Source organism: Erpetoichthys calabaricus, chromosome 16 (assembly GCF_900747795.2).
Source record: "Erpetoichthys calabaricus chromosome 16, fErpCal1.3, whole genome shotgun sequence".
NCBI lineage: Eukaryota > Metazoa > Chordata > Cladistia > Polypteriformes > Polypteridae > Erpetoichthys > Erpetoichthys calabaricus.
The window spans coordinates 33,311,860-33,329,395 of NC_041409.2; the positions used below are offsets into that span (position 1 = coordinate 33,311,860).

The following is a 17,536-nucleotide window of genomic DNA, read 5'->3' on the forward strand; positions in this document are numbered from 1 at the left end:
AATCTGTTCACAGATAGCTCACATTAACAACTCGTTAGTCATGCTGCATTTTTTTTTTATTACAGCCGTGCTGAATGTAGACAACTCGTTTGTGGATTTGGAAACCATTGAGGCTTTGTATGAGAATGTAAGTATCTTAAAGGCAATTCTGCACCTGAGTGCTAGAGAGTGGTGGTGTGAATTCCATCTGCTTAGCATGTTTTCATTTTTTTTTCTGTGATCCTGTATGCTAAATACCGGTTACATAATAAAGAGGGCAAGCCAGGCACTTGGTATCATGGCCTTCTGCTGCTGACATTCACATTACCTGACTGTTCTGGCAAGGCCAGCTTCTTCTTTGAAAACTGCCATTTTAATGAATACTTTTTTAAGAAAGCCCATGTGACTTATTACTGAGTATCTCCTTATAGCTCATTACTCCATCTATTGCCATAGTGAAACTCCACACTTGAGGAAAACTAGAGATATTTTTCAGGAACGTGACTCAAGTAACAATAAAAGATGACCATAAGCAAACTAGTCAAGTCGAAGTTTTAAAGTATCTGATATTAAGTATACATCCATCCATCCATTATCCAACCCGCTATATCCTAATTTTCAAAAGTGAGTGGAGGATCTTTTCCTGTTTTAAATACTTTATAGTCAAGAAAAGTTATTTTAAAAAGTAATTCAGGCTACCTTCTATTTATATGTGAATTGTACAATGGCTAAAATAGGAACCAAGTAACTGCAACATAAACAACTGACATTCAGCGTGAGCAGACATCTTAATGACCATATGCATGGTTACCACCACTTTGACAATGAGCTGATCCATTCCTGAAATTCCCTTTGTAAAGTGAATTTTCTTAACACAAAACTTAATTTCAGTTAATTTAAATAGAACATATTCCCTGGCCCCAATGTGACACCCATTTTTGTTATTATAACACAAAACTACATGAAAATTTGCAGAATTAGTTCAATAATAACATTAGCCATCAAAGCAGACCTAACAAGGCATTGGTTTTCACTAAGTAGTGTTTAATAAAGCTCTTTACCTAGACGTTATCATTTTAAGTTTCACATTCAAAGGAATGGCCTTTCGGTTTTTCTTCGGCTTTTGTAACGAGTTCACTGTCTGTTTTGGAGCCCTGATGTCCAGGATAATGTGAGAAGAGATGTGAGCAACATATGTGACAAGGTGAGTGGACCACAGTACATGAATGCACAAGTACACCTCACTGCAGCCTGTGGATCAACTCATTGCATTCAATGGGTTACCATGAGAACTGCATCTCAACTCAGCATCAGCTCATGTCACCAATGCCCAGCCATGCACCTGTCTACATGGAATGACTGTGTAGATGACCAGTGGCCTCATGTATAAACGGTGCATACGCACAAAAATGTTGGATACACACAGTTCCATACTCACATCTTCTTCCTCTTCCGGCTGCTCCCGTTAGGGGTTGCCACAGCAGATCATCTTCTTCCATATCTTTCTGTCCTCTGCATCTTGTTCTGTTACACCCATCACCTGCATGTCCTCTCTCACCACATCCATATACCTTTGCTTAGGCCTTCCTCTTTTCCTCTTCCCTGGCAGCTGTCTCCTTAGCATCCTTCTCCTAATATACCCAGCATCTCTCCTCTGCACATGTCCAAACCAACGCAATCTCGCCTCTCTGACTTTGTCTCCCAACCATCCAACTTGAGTTGACCCACTCATTTCTAATCCTATCCATCCTCGTCACACCCAGTGCAAATCTTAGCATCTTTAACTCTGCCACCTCCAGCTCTGTTTCCTACTTTCTGGTCAGTGCCACTGTCTCCAACCCATATAACATAGCTGGTCTCACTACTGAAGACCTTCCCTTTCACTCTTGCTGATACCCGTCTGTCACAAATTACTCCTGACACTCTTCTCCACCCATTCCACCCTGTCTGCACTCTCTTTTTCACCACTCTTCCACAATCCCCATTACTCTGTACTGTTGATCTCAAGTATTTAAACTCATCCACCTTCACCAACTCTACTCCCTACATCCTCACCATTCCACTGACCTCCCTCTCATTTACACACATGTATTCTGTCTTGTTCCTACTGACCTTCATTCCTCTCCTCTCTAGAGCTTATCTCCACCTCTCCAGGGTCTCCTCAACCTGTTCCCTACTATTGCTACAGATCACAATGTCATCAGCAAACATCATAGTCCACAGGGACTCCTGTCTAATTTCGTCTGTCAGCCAGTCCATCAACATTGCAAATAAGAAAGGGCTTAGAGCCGATCCCTGATGTAATCCCACCTCCAACGTGAGTGCATCCATCACTCCTAGCACAGACCTCACCACTGTCCCACTTCCCTCGTACATATCCTGTACAACTCTTACGTACTTCTCTGCCATTCCCGACTTCCTCATACAATACCACAGCTCCTGTCAAGGCACTCTGTCATATGCTTTCTCCAGGTCCACAAAGACGCAATGCAACTCCTTCTGGCCTTCTCTAAACTTCTCCATCAACATCCTCAGGGTAAACATCACATCTCTGGTGCTCTTTCTTGGCATGAAACCATACTGCTGCTCACTAATCATCACCTCACTTCTTAACCTATCTTCCACTACTCTTTCCCATAACTTCATGCTTTGACTCCTCAATTTTATTCCCCTGTAGTTACTGCAGTCCTGCACTCCCCCTTATTCTTAAATATCAGCACCAGTAGACTTCTTCTCCACTCCTCCGGCATCCTCTCAATTTCCTAATCGCGCGTGCGTGACAATATGTATGTCATCTGGACCAACGGCCATTCCATTTTTCATCCACTTCATAGCTGTCCTTACTTCCTCCTTGCTCTTCTGTTGCACTTCCTGATTCACTATCTATACATCATCCAACCTACTCTCTCTCTCATTTTCCTCATTCATAAGCCTCTCAAAGTACTCTTTTGTTCTGCTCAACACACTTTCCTCGATTGTGAGTACGTTTCCGTCTTTATTCTTTATCACCCTAACCTGCTGCACATCTTTCCCAGCTCGGTCCCTCTGTCTAGCCAATTGGTACAGGTCCTTTTCCCCCTCCTTAGTGTCCAACCTCTCATACAACTCATCATACGCCTTTTCTTTAGCCTTCACCACCTCTCTCTTCACCTTGCGCCTTATCTCCTTGTACTCTTGTCTACTTTCTGCATCCCTCTGACTATCCCACTTTTTCTTTGCCATCCTCTTACTCTGTATACTCTCCTGTATTTCCTCATTCCACCACCAGGTTTCCTTTTCCTCCTTCCCCTTTCCATATGTCACGCCAAGCACCCTTCTTGCTGTCACCCTTACTACATCTTCTGTAGTTTCCCAGCTGTCTGGAAACTCTTCACTGCCACCCAGTGCCTGTCTCACCTCCTCCCTAAATTCAACCTTGCAATCTTCCTTTTTCAACTTTCACCATTTGAGTCTTTGCTCTGCCCTCCAACATCATCCTACAGACCACCATCCTATGCTGCTTAACTACACCTTTCCCTGCCACCACTTTGCAGTCTTCAGTCTCCTTCAGATCAACTCTTCTGCAAAGGATGTAATCTACCTGTGTGCATCTTCCTCCACTCTTATACGTAACTCTATGTTCCATCCTTCTTCTTAAAATACATATTCACCACAGTCATGTCCATCCTTTTGGCAATATCCACTATCCTCTGACCTTGTTCATTCCTCTCCTTGACACCATACCTACCCATCACCTCCTGGTCTCCATTGTTCCCTTCATCAACATGCCCATTGAAATCCGCTCCAATCACCACTTTCTGTCCCTTGGGTACACTGTTCATCACTTCATCCAACTCACACCAAAAATCTTCTTTCTCACCCATTGCACACGCAACTTGCAGTGCATATGCACTAACAACATTCATCATCACACCTCCAATTTCCAGCTTCATAATCATTACTCTGCCTGACACTCTTTTCACCTCCAAAATACTCGTAACATACTGTTCCTTCAGAATAACTCCTACCCCGTTTCTCCTCCCATCCACACCATGATAGAACAATTTGAATCTGCCTTCAATCCACCTGGCCTTACTCCCCTTCCATTTAGTCTCTTGCACGCACAATATATCAACCTTCCTTCTCTCCATCATATCTACTAACTATCTCCCCTTACCAGTCATACTGCTAACATTCAAAGTTCCTACCCTCAGTTCCACTCTCTTTACTTTCCTCTTCTCCTCCTGCCTCCGGACACGTCTCCCCCCTCTTCTTCTCCTTCTTCTTCTTCGGCCAACAGTAGCCCAATTTCCGCCAGCACCCTGTTGACTGGTGGCAGTCGTTGTTAACCCGGGGCTCAACCGATCTGGTTGTCCGCATATTGATTTGGCAAAATTTTACACCGGATGCCCTTCCTGACGTAACCCTCCTCATTTATCCGGGCTTGGGACCGGCACAAAGAAACACACTGGTTTGTGCATCCCCTGTGGCTGGGTTATGTGGTTCCATACTCGCATCGCGATATATAAAAATAAACTTGGCGTAAAGCCATGCACATTCTAATGGCAGCCTCCCCCTTGCATATGCACTTTTCAGTTCGGTTTTGCAAAGTGGCGGCACCCAGCATCAAAGCAGTGTTAATGTTTTTGTGTGTTCTCCCATTTTGCAGATTCGCATCAATGACTTGGGATTTATCAGATACACCAAATTAATTGCATATCGTTTACAAATTTAATTAACTAGGTTGTAATCATTCTCTATCAGTATTATGGTGCACGGAATGGCCAAACAATTCCAAATACAATAGCTGCCTTTGCATTGTTACTCTCAGTGCACCGCTCAGAGTATTTTAACCCATTATATGTGTATGAGGTATCATAGCTGCACAACAGCTTATCGGAAAGCTTTATGGTTGGTTGTGTTGAGAACTAAGAAGATTGTCAGGGTACAGCTTCCAGCCCTGGAGGACGTTTATAGTAAACACTGCCTATGGAAAGCCACCAGCATCTGCATGGATTCCACTCAGCCATGCCGCAGTCTATTTGAACTTCTCCAATCTGGGAAAAACTTCAGGGATTTTCCTGCACGGACCTCAAGGCTCAGAAACAATTTCATCCCAAGAGCTATAAATGTACTCATTCAGTCCATCAAGTGCTCCCAGTAGAACTGCTTGTATTTATAATTACAATTACCTCACTTGTAAACTTGCACTACAACTGTAATATTGCACAACCTCAGCCACGTTATGAACCATTTGCACTATCTGCACTGTATGTACATGTTTATTGTATTTATGCTTTGATATGGTATATTTTTCACTATTAGGATTATTATTATTATATCATTATTATTATTATTTTATCATCTTATAGGAAAAAACGTTTATGGAGGATTTGCATATTGAATCTCATTGTACCATGCAATGACAATAAAGGAGTGACTGGCTTCTACGTCGATTTAGATTTCCAAGAGCTATCCTCTTGGAGCTGTGTGCTGTTAGAATACTAGGATGTATAGTTGATATCACTTTTATGATGCCGTTAAAGTATGTGTATTACATTTTACAGATAAATCATTAACTTTATTTAAATAATGTATACTGTTTATAATTAAACACATGATGGTGCGGTGGCACAGCGGTAACAATGAGCAGGCGTCCCATCCGTCCGCCTGATGCTTGCTGGGACTGGCGCAATTCTGGATTAATGGAGTAATTAAACCTGTATAACAAAGATTTTTCAAATTTCATTTAAAGTTTTGAAGAACCAGCATTCTAAGCTTACAGCTGGTTTTACATTTATTACAGAGTTCATTGTGTGGCGATTGGTTACGTTACAAAGAACACGGAAGGACAGGAATTGGGGGTTGGTACGTTTGACAGAGACTGTACTGCTGCATTAAATTATTCCATTTAGTGTCACACGTGTCCCAGCAAGCATCTTGCGGGAAGCAGGAACAATCCCTGTACGGGGGAGGCAAAAAAAAGTCCCTTTATGGAGTGCCAGCACATCACTACTGCTGCGCCACCATGACCCCATATGTTTAATACACGCTTTAATGCGTTTCATCATGAAAATTATATCAAGTATACATCTTATTATTCTAAAATGTTCAGAGAGCTATAATATTGTGAATGTAATGTATTTTGTGGTGATCATTGCTTGCGCACTCCTGTCTACGAAAGAGAAAGCCGCTTAAGAAGTGATTCACACACATAGAATGTATAGAATACAAAGCATTTAATGTGCTACTTTAGTTACGATGGGATTTGAGAAACTCTTTTAAATTAAACATCAATTTTAAGATGAACTTAGCAACATTGTGTTTTAATGACAAAATAAACTACGAGATTAAAGTGTAAATTTTAAGATTAAAGTCTACATTTTGATCTTTTGTCCCTAATTTTTCTTTCTTTTCTCTGTGCTTTAATATGCTTCTGTATGACACACTGACATCATCAGTTCCTTTTGCTGCCAATGCCACCAAAAAGTATGTTTTTCCTTTTCTCCATTTTGCTGAGTAGGACCTCCACTTCGCATTTGTTGAAGTTTTTTTTTCCTGTGCTTTTGCTGTTGTCTTTTTACAAAACGCTGAACATAAGGGGCTATTTATATTGGTTTGCATATTCAAAGGTGCGTAATTCTAGGAGGAGTCGGGGTGGGGCGGCAGGCACATGCATGTGCGTTATATTTCACACTGACTGGGATTTATCGAGCAGAAGTGCGTGGAAGTTGGCTTATACAAGGTTTTGTGCATCTGAATTTTTTTTGTGCATACGCACTGTGGCACACAACCAGGGACCTTGCCCCACTGGGACACCTGGAGCAGGGAAGGACTGGGATAGAGGCAATATCTACCCTGGGCGCAAGAGGGCAGCACTCTTGATTTCCATCAAGGACCGCGGATATGGAGCTGGGAAGCTCAACCCTGTGGGGGTCTGTGGCCACCCCCAAGGGGCGTCTGGATGGTTCCCGAGCCATGAAGGACAGCACTTCCACCACACCAGGAAGTGCTGTCGCTCCAGGAACTGTGTATGCCCGGAGTGCTTCTGGGTGCAAGGGCAGCACTTCTGCCACACCAGGAAGTGCTGCCGGAAGACCATCTCAGAGCACCTGGAGCACACCCAGGGAGCCGGAGTCGCGAGGAGGAAGACGGAGCTTGCAAGAGAGGAGTGGAGGCGGCCGAAGAGAGGAAAAGGACTGAATAGTTGTCTGTGAGTTGGTGGAACCTGTATTGTACATAGTGTAAATAAACACGTGTGTTTTGGACATTGGTGTCGTGTCTCTCTGTGGCCGAGCTATCTTTTACAGCACATTTCCACTTTTGTCCGTACCTCATGTTTTAGTGTGAATTCTATGGACGGCGTTATACATGAGGCCCCAGGTTTTAATGCAAGTGGTGTACACTTCAAAGTTGTCGATTCTTTGTATACCTATATCTTCCTTAAGTGGCTATTGCTAAAGTGGGGGAAGCCTGTATTTTAGGCAATCAACTGAGCAAAATGTTATGCATATTTTGTAGTAATTTGTTTTTGGATTTAATAATGCAGAAATAAATGTGTCTGACACAATATATCAGAGTAAAAGGAGTCACTTGTGTTTGAAAATGTAAAAGTGAAATTAGAATGAAAATTTTGTACTCAAATAAAGTATAAATGTTTTCAAAACGTACTCAAGTGCGGTAATGACGTATTTCTGCTTTTGCTACTTTCTGATTCAGCGCTGCTGCTTCAGGGATCTATCTTCCTAGCTTTGAATCACCTATCTGATCATTGTTTGTGTAGAGTTCTAAATTCTCCTCATTTAACATGAGGATCCCTCCTGCATCCCCAAATATATGCAAGTTAATTGAACTGGTAATTTCAAAATATGAGTGCAGGTGGGTATATAAAGATAACCTCTTCCTTTAATTCCCTAGAAAAATCTTACCTTAAGCCAGGGGTCAACAAACTCAAAAGCCAAGCAGGCACTTTATTACTTAAAAATGCATAAGTAAGGTAGTAACCATAAGTACCTGGGTCCACATATACAGAAAGATCAAAATATTCTGTAACACTAAATATACTGTTTAGTGCATTGGAAGATCATAAAATAAAAAATAAACATTATCAAAAAAGTTAAAAAATGTCTCTTTAACACAGAATTGCCAAAGCCTATGAAAAAACTTGTAATCCCGGCCCACCTTAAATCCCTTCGCACCTCTCCATCAGCATCTTTTGTTTTGTAAATGTGTCGATCAGCACTAGCAGCCTGCTATCCCATCCCCCACTTGACGGAGCTCAGCTTGGGCAAAAAGTTCTCGAAGCTCCAGCCAAGGCTCCTTATCTGCGTGTGAGGTGCATGGGATTGTATAGGGTAAATAATATACAGTGGTGTGAAAAACTATTTGCCCCCTTCCTGATTTCTTATTCTTTTGCATGTTTGTCACACAAAATGTTTCTGATCATCAAACACATTTAACCATTAGTCAAATATAATACAAGTAAACACAAAATGCAGTTTTTAAATGATGGTTTTTATTATGTAGGGAGAAAAAAAATCCAAACTTACATGGCCATATGTGAAAAAGTAATTGCCCCCTTGTTAAAAAAAAAACCTAACTGTGGTGTATCACACCTGAGTTCAATTTCCGTAGCCACCCCCAGGCCTGATTACTGCCACACCTGTTTCAATCAAGAAATCACTTAAATAGGAGCTGCCTGACACAGAGAAGTAGACCAAAAGCACCTCAAAAGCTAGACATCATGCCAAGATCCAAAGAAATTCAGGAACAGATGAGAACAGAAGTAATTGAGATCTATCAGTCTGGTAAAGGTTATAAAGCCATTTCTAAAGCTTTGGGACTCCAGCGAACCACAGTGAGAGCCATTATCCACAAATGGCAAAAACATGGAACAGTGGTGAACCTTCCCAGGAGTGGCAGGCCGACCAAAATTACCCCAAGAGCGCAGAGACGACTCATCCGAGAGGTCACAAAAGACCCCAGGACAACGTCTAAAGAACTGCAGGCCTCACTTGCCTCAATTAAGGTCAGTGTTCACGACTCCACCATAAGAAAAAGACTGGGCAAAAACGGCTTGCATGGCAGATTTCCAAGACACAAACCACTGTTAAGCAAAAAGAACATTAGGGCTCGTCTCAATTTTGCTAAGAAACATCTCAATGATTGCCAAGACTTTTGGGAAAATACCTTGTGGACTGATGAGTCAAAAGTTGAACTTTTTGGAAGGCAAATGTCCCGTTACATCTGGTGTAAAAGGAACACAGCATTTCAGAAAAAGAACATCATACCAACAGTAAAATATGGTGGTGGTAGTGTGATGGTCTGGGGTTGTTTTGCTGCTTCAGGACCTGGAAGGCTTGCTGTGATAGATGGAACCATGAATTCTACTGTCTACCAAAAAATCCTGAAGGAGAATGTCCGGCCATCTGTTCGTCAACTCAAGCTGAAGCGATCTTGGGTGCTGCAACAGGACAATGACCCAAAACACACCAGCAAATCCACCTCTGAATGGCTGAAGAAAAACAAAATGAAGACTTTGGAGTGGCCTAGTCAAAGTCCTGACCTGAATCCAATTGAGATGCTATGGCATGACCTTAAAAAGGCGGTTCATGCTAGAAAACCCTCAAATAAAGCTGAATTACAACAGTTTTGCAAAGATGAGTGGGCCAAAATTCCTCCAGAGCGCTGTAAAAGACTCATTGCAAGTTATCGCAAACGCTTGATTGCAGTTATTGCTGCTAAGGGTGGCCCAACCAGTTATTAGGTTCAGGGGGCAATTACTTTTTCACACAGGGCCATGTAGGTTTGGATTTTTTTTTCTCCCTATATAATAAAAACCACCATTTACAAACTGCATTTTGTGCTTACTTGTGTTATATTTGACTAATGGTTAAATGTGTTTGATGATCAGAAACATTTTGTGTGACATACATGCAAAAGAATAAGAAATCAGGAAGGGGGCAAATAGTTTTTCACACCACTGTAGTATATCGTTATTTGGAATACATGCATTTTATGTGTGTTCCGTGTCTACAAAGATCTGGGTAAATGTGGGATGAAAGGAAATGTGAAGCAAGAAATGCTGAAGACATACCTAAAGCAGAAACTTTTTCCATGTTATACTAATAATGATGTGGTGTATAATGTGTAATGACTTTAGTCCAAATATGAAATAAACACGTGCGCTTTTATTCAAGAATATAACCAAAGAAAAAAAATCATTCGACTTACGTGTTGCAGTCATTGAGTTAAAAACCCAAACTCAAATGTCAATTGATAGGAAGTTGATACGTTTTCTTGAATGGCACAGCGGTAAGAACTGCTGCCTTATAACCCAAAGGCCTTGCGCTCCGACTATTGAGATGCTGCTATTATTATTACTATAAAATAATAAAAACATACATTTGATTTGAGTCTGTAACACTTAGTGTAAATTTTGGCTGCTTGTAAACTACTTTTTTTTACTCATCCCACACATTATAAAATTCAATACATAAGCAACTATGTAATAATTATATGCGTTTAAAATGCCCTGAGATAGCATTTTTTGTGGTTTTGATTGCATCTGTTAGATTAAATCCTGTAGATTAAAGTTCATTATGGCCTTATAGGTGTACATAAAAGATTAACAATGAGGATGAAGTGGTGTAGTACTTGTACTGTAGCTCAGAACCAAGAAAGAGTGGCTTAAAATATGTTAAACAAATGGTACACTGCTGATATTTATTTACTTTATGTATTGCAGAGAGCACAGAGCGATGAATTGGAAAAAATAAGAAAGTTTTATGAAACGTCAAAGGAGGAGGAACTGAAGCTGGTTGACAAGCCTGAACAGTAAGCAGTAGCATTCATGCTTCACAGACTACTCTGGTTAAGATGCAAGGTTTTAAAACAGATGGCTATGTTGGATAACAAGAAAGCCAATGTTTGGAATTTCTTGCAGAGTCACACAGAGAAACTTCTTGAACGTAACAACTTTACTGACTTGGGGCCATTGGAAGTAAAAATACTGAAATCTCACCATGAAGTAACAGGGCATGGTTAGCTGATTCCTATTGAATACATTGCTAATAAATAAATGGCTTGGCGCCAACCTTCCATCTACCATTTTACCTCTTATGAACACCCCAATTAGTGATGGCCTGCCATTGGCAGGTATTCATCTACCAACTGTAGTTTCTTCAGCGTCGTCATTGAGACAGGCTCATTTCATCATTCACGGCTCCATTGTTGAGTCAAACTTGATGTACAGTAGTTTCTTATACTGTAGGTTAAGTTGATCTTTATCATCACTGAAATTCATGTGGTTATATGCATTTACGGCACTACAGCCATATGGCGCATTTCCCCGAGGATGTTCCAGCTCGTAAGATCCTCATTGTTGGGGACCCGAGTGGCTGGAAGAGGCCAAGGGGTCACCCACGTAACACCTGGCTGCGGCAGATAGAGGGTCTTTTCCGGTGGGTGGGACTGGACCTCATGTCTGCCTGGGTAGTTGCCAACTGGGATCCTGAGTTGTTTCGTCGTGTAGTGGGTGCGGCAGCGCACTGTACCAGTGCATGCTCCCCAACTTGACTTGACTTGATATGCATTGCAAATAAATAAGACATTAATGAAAACTGAAATAAAATGCACACAGCTTTCCACAGAAAATATTCGTCACGTTCATAAAATATCTACAAAAATTTAAGTTGTTCACAGTAACCCTTTGATATACAGTAGCTGCTCCACAGACAGTTAAGAAACTCCATTGCCTCTTTGTGGTTTTATCATAAGCTGTGTTAACTTTCTTTATAATGTTTTGTACCCTTGTGTATCTAATGTCTTTGTTACTGCATTAATATTCTGTTAATGTTTATACACAGTCTTTTTATTTAATTTCTATATTTTATCGTTTTTTTTTGCCTATTTGCATGTTCCCCATTGTGTTTTAATGATAATCTTTTTTACTTGACCACTCTTGTCTTTCCTGTCTGGCAAAAGTCATACATTTTAATTTGCCTACAAACTCTTAATCTAAGGTAAAACATTGTATAAATCTGCCATATTTTACCACTGTGCAATATTTTGTAACATTCTGTAATGGCACTTGCTGCTGATACTGAGAGCACCAGTATGCTTGATTTGTGATGACTATAACAGTTGATATGTAAACGTTGTAAGCAGAATTTAAGTCCTGAGGATTTTGTGAGGAAGAATTCTATATTAGATAGATAGATAGATAGATAGATAGATAGATAGATAGATAGATAGATAGATAGATAGATAGATAGATAGATAGATAGATAGATAGATAGATAGATAGATAGATAGATACTTTATTAATTAATCCCAAGGGGAAATTCACATACTCCAGCAGCAGCATACTCATAAAAAACAATATTAAATTAAAGAGTGATAAAAATGCAGGTACTGTGTAACGGGCAATAACTTTGTATAATGTTAACGTTTACCCCCCGGTGGAATTTAAGAGTCGCATAGTGTGGGGGAGGAACAATCTCCTTAGTCTGTCATTGGAGCAGAACAGTGACAGCAGGCTGTCGCTGAAGCTGCTCCTCTATCTGGAGATGATACTGTTTAGTGGATGCAGTGGATTCTCCATGATTGACAGGAGCCTGCTCAGCGCCCGTCACTCTGCCACGGATGTCAAACTGTCCAGCTCCATGCCTACAATAGAGCCTGCCTTCCTCACAAGTTTGTCCAGGCGTGAGGCGTCCCACTTCTTTATGCTCCCTCTCCAGCACACCACCGCGTAGAAGAGTGCACTCGCACAGCCATCTGATAGAACATCTGCAGCATCTTATTACAGATGTTGAAGGACGCCAGCCTTCTAAAGAAGTATAGTCGGCTCTGTCCGCTCTTGCACAGAGCATAAGTATTGGCAGTCCAGTCCAATTTATCATCCAGCTGCACTCTCAGGTATTTATAGGTCTGCACCCTCTGCACACAGTCACCTCTGATGATCACGGGGTCCATGAGGGGCCTGGTCCTCCTAAAATCCACCACCAGCTCCTTGGTTTTGCTGGTGTTCAGTTGTAGGTGGTTTGAGTCGCACCATGTAACAAAGTCCTTGATTAGGTTCCTATACTCCTCCTCCTGCCCACTCCTGATGCAGCCCACGATAGCAGTGTTGTCAGCAAGCTTTTGCACGTGGCAGGACTCCGAGTTGTATTGGAAGTTCAATGTATATAGGCTGAACAGGACCGGAGAAAGTTCAGTCCCCTGCGGTGCTCCTGTGCTGCTGACCACAATGTCAGACCTACAGTTCCCGAGACGCACATACTGAGGTCTGTCTGTAAGATAGTTCACAATCCATGCTACCAGGTATGAATCTACTCCCATCTCTGTCAGCTTATCCCTAAGGAGCAGAGGTTGGATGGTGTTGAAGGCGGTAGAGAAGTCCAGAAACATAATTCTTACTGCACCACTGCCTCTGTCCAAGTGGGAGAGGGATCGGTGTAGCATGTAGATGATGGCATCCTCCGCTCCTACCTTCTCCTGGTATGCGAACTGCAGAGGGTCGAGGGCATGGTGGACCTGTGGCCTCAGGTGGTGAAGCAGCAACCGCTCCGTGGTCTTCATCACATGTGACATCAGGGTGACAGGCCTGAAGTCATTCAACTCACTAGGACGTGATACCTTTGGGACCGGGGCAATGCAAGATGTTTTCCAAAGGCTCGGGATTCTCCCCTGTTCCAGGCTCAGGTTGAAGATATGCTGTAGAGGACTCCCCAGCTCCAACGCATGGGCTTTCAGCAGTCGTGGTGATACACCATCTGGACCCGCTGCTTTGCTGGCACGAAGTCTCCTCAGCTCTCTGCTTACCTGGGCTGATGTAATTGTGGGTGGGGGGAAACTCTCTCCTATGCTGGTATCAGCAGAAGGATGGGTGGAGGGTGCAGTACTCGTAGGCGAGAGTGGGTTAGGGTGGTCAAACCTGTTAAAGAAGTTGTTCATCAGGTTTGCTCTCTCCACGTCTCTCTCGATGGTGCCACCCCGCTTCGAGCTGCAGCTAGTGATGATCTTCATTCCATCCCACACCTCCTTCATGCTGTTATTCTGCAACTCCGACTCCAGCTTTCTCATGTACTGCTCATTCCATGCACTGAGCTGGACTCAGAGTTCCTTCTGCACGCGCTTGAGCTCATGCTGATCACCACTTTTAAAAGCCCTTTTCTTCTGGTTCAAAAGGCCCTTGATGTCACTTGTAGTCCATGGCTTGTTGTTAGCATAGCAGCGTATTGTTCTTACTGGAACTACAATGTCCATACAGAAGTTCATGTAGTCAGTAGTGCAGTCAACAACCTCCTCAATGTTCTCGCTATATGATCCCTGCAGGATATCCCAGTCCATAGTTCCAAAGCAGTCTTTCAGAGCCTGCTCTGCCTCAGGGGACCACTTCCTGAATGAGCGTGTGGATGTAGGTAGCTCCCTCACTCTTGGTTTGTAGTGAGGCTGAAGCAGAACCAGGTTATGATCTGCTTTCCCAAGCGCATATTACGGCCTGGTTGTTTTCAAATAGCAAGAACAAATGAAGCATGTGATGATTGATCTCAATTTTGCCTTCTCCTATATGCAGAATTATCAGTTATTCCCCTCCTTCCTTGGAACCTCAGCTTCCCAAACCACCAAAAGAGAAGCCACAGAATGCTGCTGCCAGCATCAGAACTAGCAACTTTGTCATCTATAGTGGTAAAACATACTGTAGAAGGGCAGTGCCACTTATTTGCAGTTACACATCCTTTGTGTTTGCTGCACAACTTCAGTAATATTGTCAGACAGATACACCAATACAGCAGATCCCTTTGTCAAAGTTAATAATCTGTAATTAAACTACCTTTCGTAATCTTGTTAGAGAGAAGGAACTGGAAGGGGCGGAGTCAGTTGCCCTCATTGGCCGGTTTCTCTGTACTATGGGAGAAGAAGAAGAAGAAGACAAGACAGTTACCGGCAGCACCCCCTCTCAGTCTGGGGTGGAATCACATACCTGAGAGAAACTCAGAGGGTGACCTTCACACACGCATGCATGACAGCTTATACGTTATGAAGCTAATGTATGATAGGGATGGCTGTTAGGAAACCAGCTTACACATTATTATTATTGGTTACTCAGCCTTTCTGAGACAACTACATTTCCCATTAGTTTAGATCAGAAATTGGAATCATGTGACTGATAAGTAGGCAGGTTGCCATAAATGTGATTTTTTGAAGGGCTGGTGAAACATATTTGCAGATCTAAGGAAGACTGATAATGATAGTAAATAGAACAAATTCTAATGAATTCTGTGCAGCAAAGTAAAGCAGACAGGATCACCCCCATCAGCATTTATTTAGAAAGGCAGAGAAGAAGGCATGTCTAATATAAGAGATGAGATATGTACTGCATAAGACTGATGCTCAAAGCTTTGAATGGATTTAGTCCCAATGCAGAGTATAATTGTATCTGTTTTGACAAATATGAGACTGTTATGATAGAGCAAAGGCACTGACCATGGAAGAGAAGGCTTCTTAACCTTTAGCAGTTGCTTTCATTGTTTGTGCCTGATCCATAGTAAGTGTGAAAAAAACAAGGCTTAGAGATTATTCCAAGATGTGGAATGAATCACATTGTGAGCTAAGTGTGAGCAAGACCTTGGTTACAGTGTATTTTGTAGCATAAGAATTGTTTCACCCAGAAGCATCAGTGCAAAATGGCGATTTTAGTGACCAATATTAGGCTTATTATTAAAAATGGGATAAATAGATAGGGTTTAGGCCATGATGAACTTGTTGTACCCTGCCAAAAATGCCTTCTCAAATTGTTTGTCAGCCATACAGACAATTTAGTGAGTTTGATAGAGACCCAAATCATTGACTTTCATAAGGCTTGATTGTTACCGTATTTTAGTGTAACTGTAATGTAACTGCGGTACAGTGCTAGCATCAGTAGTTATTGATCACTCCCTCTGAGAAGTATCTGTAAATCCCAAAGTAACAATGCTATATTAAGAATAAATTATAATGAGACATATCACAGAATCACATGATTGCTTTCTGGCTACATATACAAGAAGGAGGTTTATATTCGATTTGGGACCAGAACATGTCAAAACCAGAAAATGAAATTAAACCAAATAACAAAACCAAAATCCAAATCCTAAAACATAGAAAAACAAAGCAAAGTAATCTAAACTGGGAAATCTTAAAGAAACTCACACACAAATGCTTTAGTGGAATTTGCACTAAAATGTGTATGGTAATGACCTTTATACTCATGGCCTGATTATGTCAAAGGTTACAAGCTCTGGTTACATTCTTCCGTGGCAACCACCCAAGCAATAGTATAAAAAAAATGTATAAAATGGTGGCGCCCATGAAACAACAGAATGGCATTGGATAAACTGTGAATGCTTTGTAACTAAATTAACACAAATTCCACAGAAATGAATATAATGAATGGAATCTGCTCCCCAAAAAACATGTAATGGAAAATACAGTAAATAATTTTAAAGAAAAGTCCAGAATTATGTAAAAAAAAAAAAAAATTAAATGATCCCTAATCATAAAATTAACACACCTTGTCTGTACTGGAGTTATGTTGAAGCAGCCTGGACTTGGATTTATCAGTGTTACAGCTGATGACCAGCCAGTTTGCACATGAAATGATGTGGGCAAAAGTGCGTTCTGGAAAAGCTACCAAAAAAGTTAGGGTTATGGTATGAGGAAACAGTTAGAAGTAACCCAGTCGAAATCACAAGGAAAGGGTCACAACCATGACACTATGAAATAAATAAACAAAGCTCAGGGTGTGAATCAAGAATCAAAGTTAGGATACAGTGCAGGATTTTGTAGCCAATGGGAAACATGTAACCAGAACCAAATTAAGCAGATGTAGTCCAGGAACAGAAGGAATGTCCGTGGACTGGGATATATCAACAAAAATGAAAACACTAAAGTTCTTCTTAGAAGGAATCCATCCATCCATTTTCCAACCCGCTGAATCCAAACACAGGGTCACGGGGGTCTGCTGGAGCCAATCCCAGCCAACACAGGGCACAAGGCAGGAACCAATCCCGGGCAGGGTGCCAACCCACCGCAGTTAGAAGGAATCTTTAATCTCAAATGATCAGAATTGTTCAATGTTGACCTTTAAGCAGTCTTATTGATGATGTCACACATTACACACTCCTGGTTGCTTTACCTGGTTAAGGCATAGCAGCTGTCAACAAAAAGTTCTCAAAATGGTGATCCCCATAAGAAAACAAAACAGCACTCCAAAAGAATGTATTTCATTTTCAAAATTGTTAAAAAAAACTAAAAAAAAAACATTGAAATGAAAAATTGATATATCTAGTGAACTCCTTGTCCTTCACAACCCTGAAACACTTTTCAAAAAGTTCAAGAGACTTGGGAACAGTCAGAAAAAATTAAAGTCACCAGCCAAATCATGACACTGCCACAACCTCTTTGCTGTTTGCGTTAGTTGCTTGCAGTTGTGTTCTTCGGTTCCCTTTTGCGCTTCTTTCTTTTTGGAAAAGCCTGTTGTCTCTTGTTTTTGAATCCTGTGTTTCGTATTAGTATTTGTTTAGTATTTGTT

At 41.5% G+C, this 17,536-nt stretch overlaps 1 protein-coding gene across 2 annotated transcripts in view; it reads left to right on the forward strand.

Annotated features, from left to right (window-relative positions):
* LOC114667097 (formin-like) overlaps positions 1-17,536 on the forward strand; it is a 613,004-nt gene that overhangs the window by 347,331 nt on the left and 248,137 nt on the right. For both annotated transcript variants that reach the window (XM_051920062.1, XM_028822231.2), the window contains 2 exons: positions 66-127; positions 10,706-10,794. In XM_051920062.1, the coding sequence (XP_051776022.1) occupies positions 66-127; positions 10,706-10,794 (151 nt within the window). The remainder of the gene's footprint in view (positions 1-65; positions 128-10,705; positions 10,795-17,536) is intronic.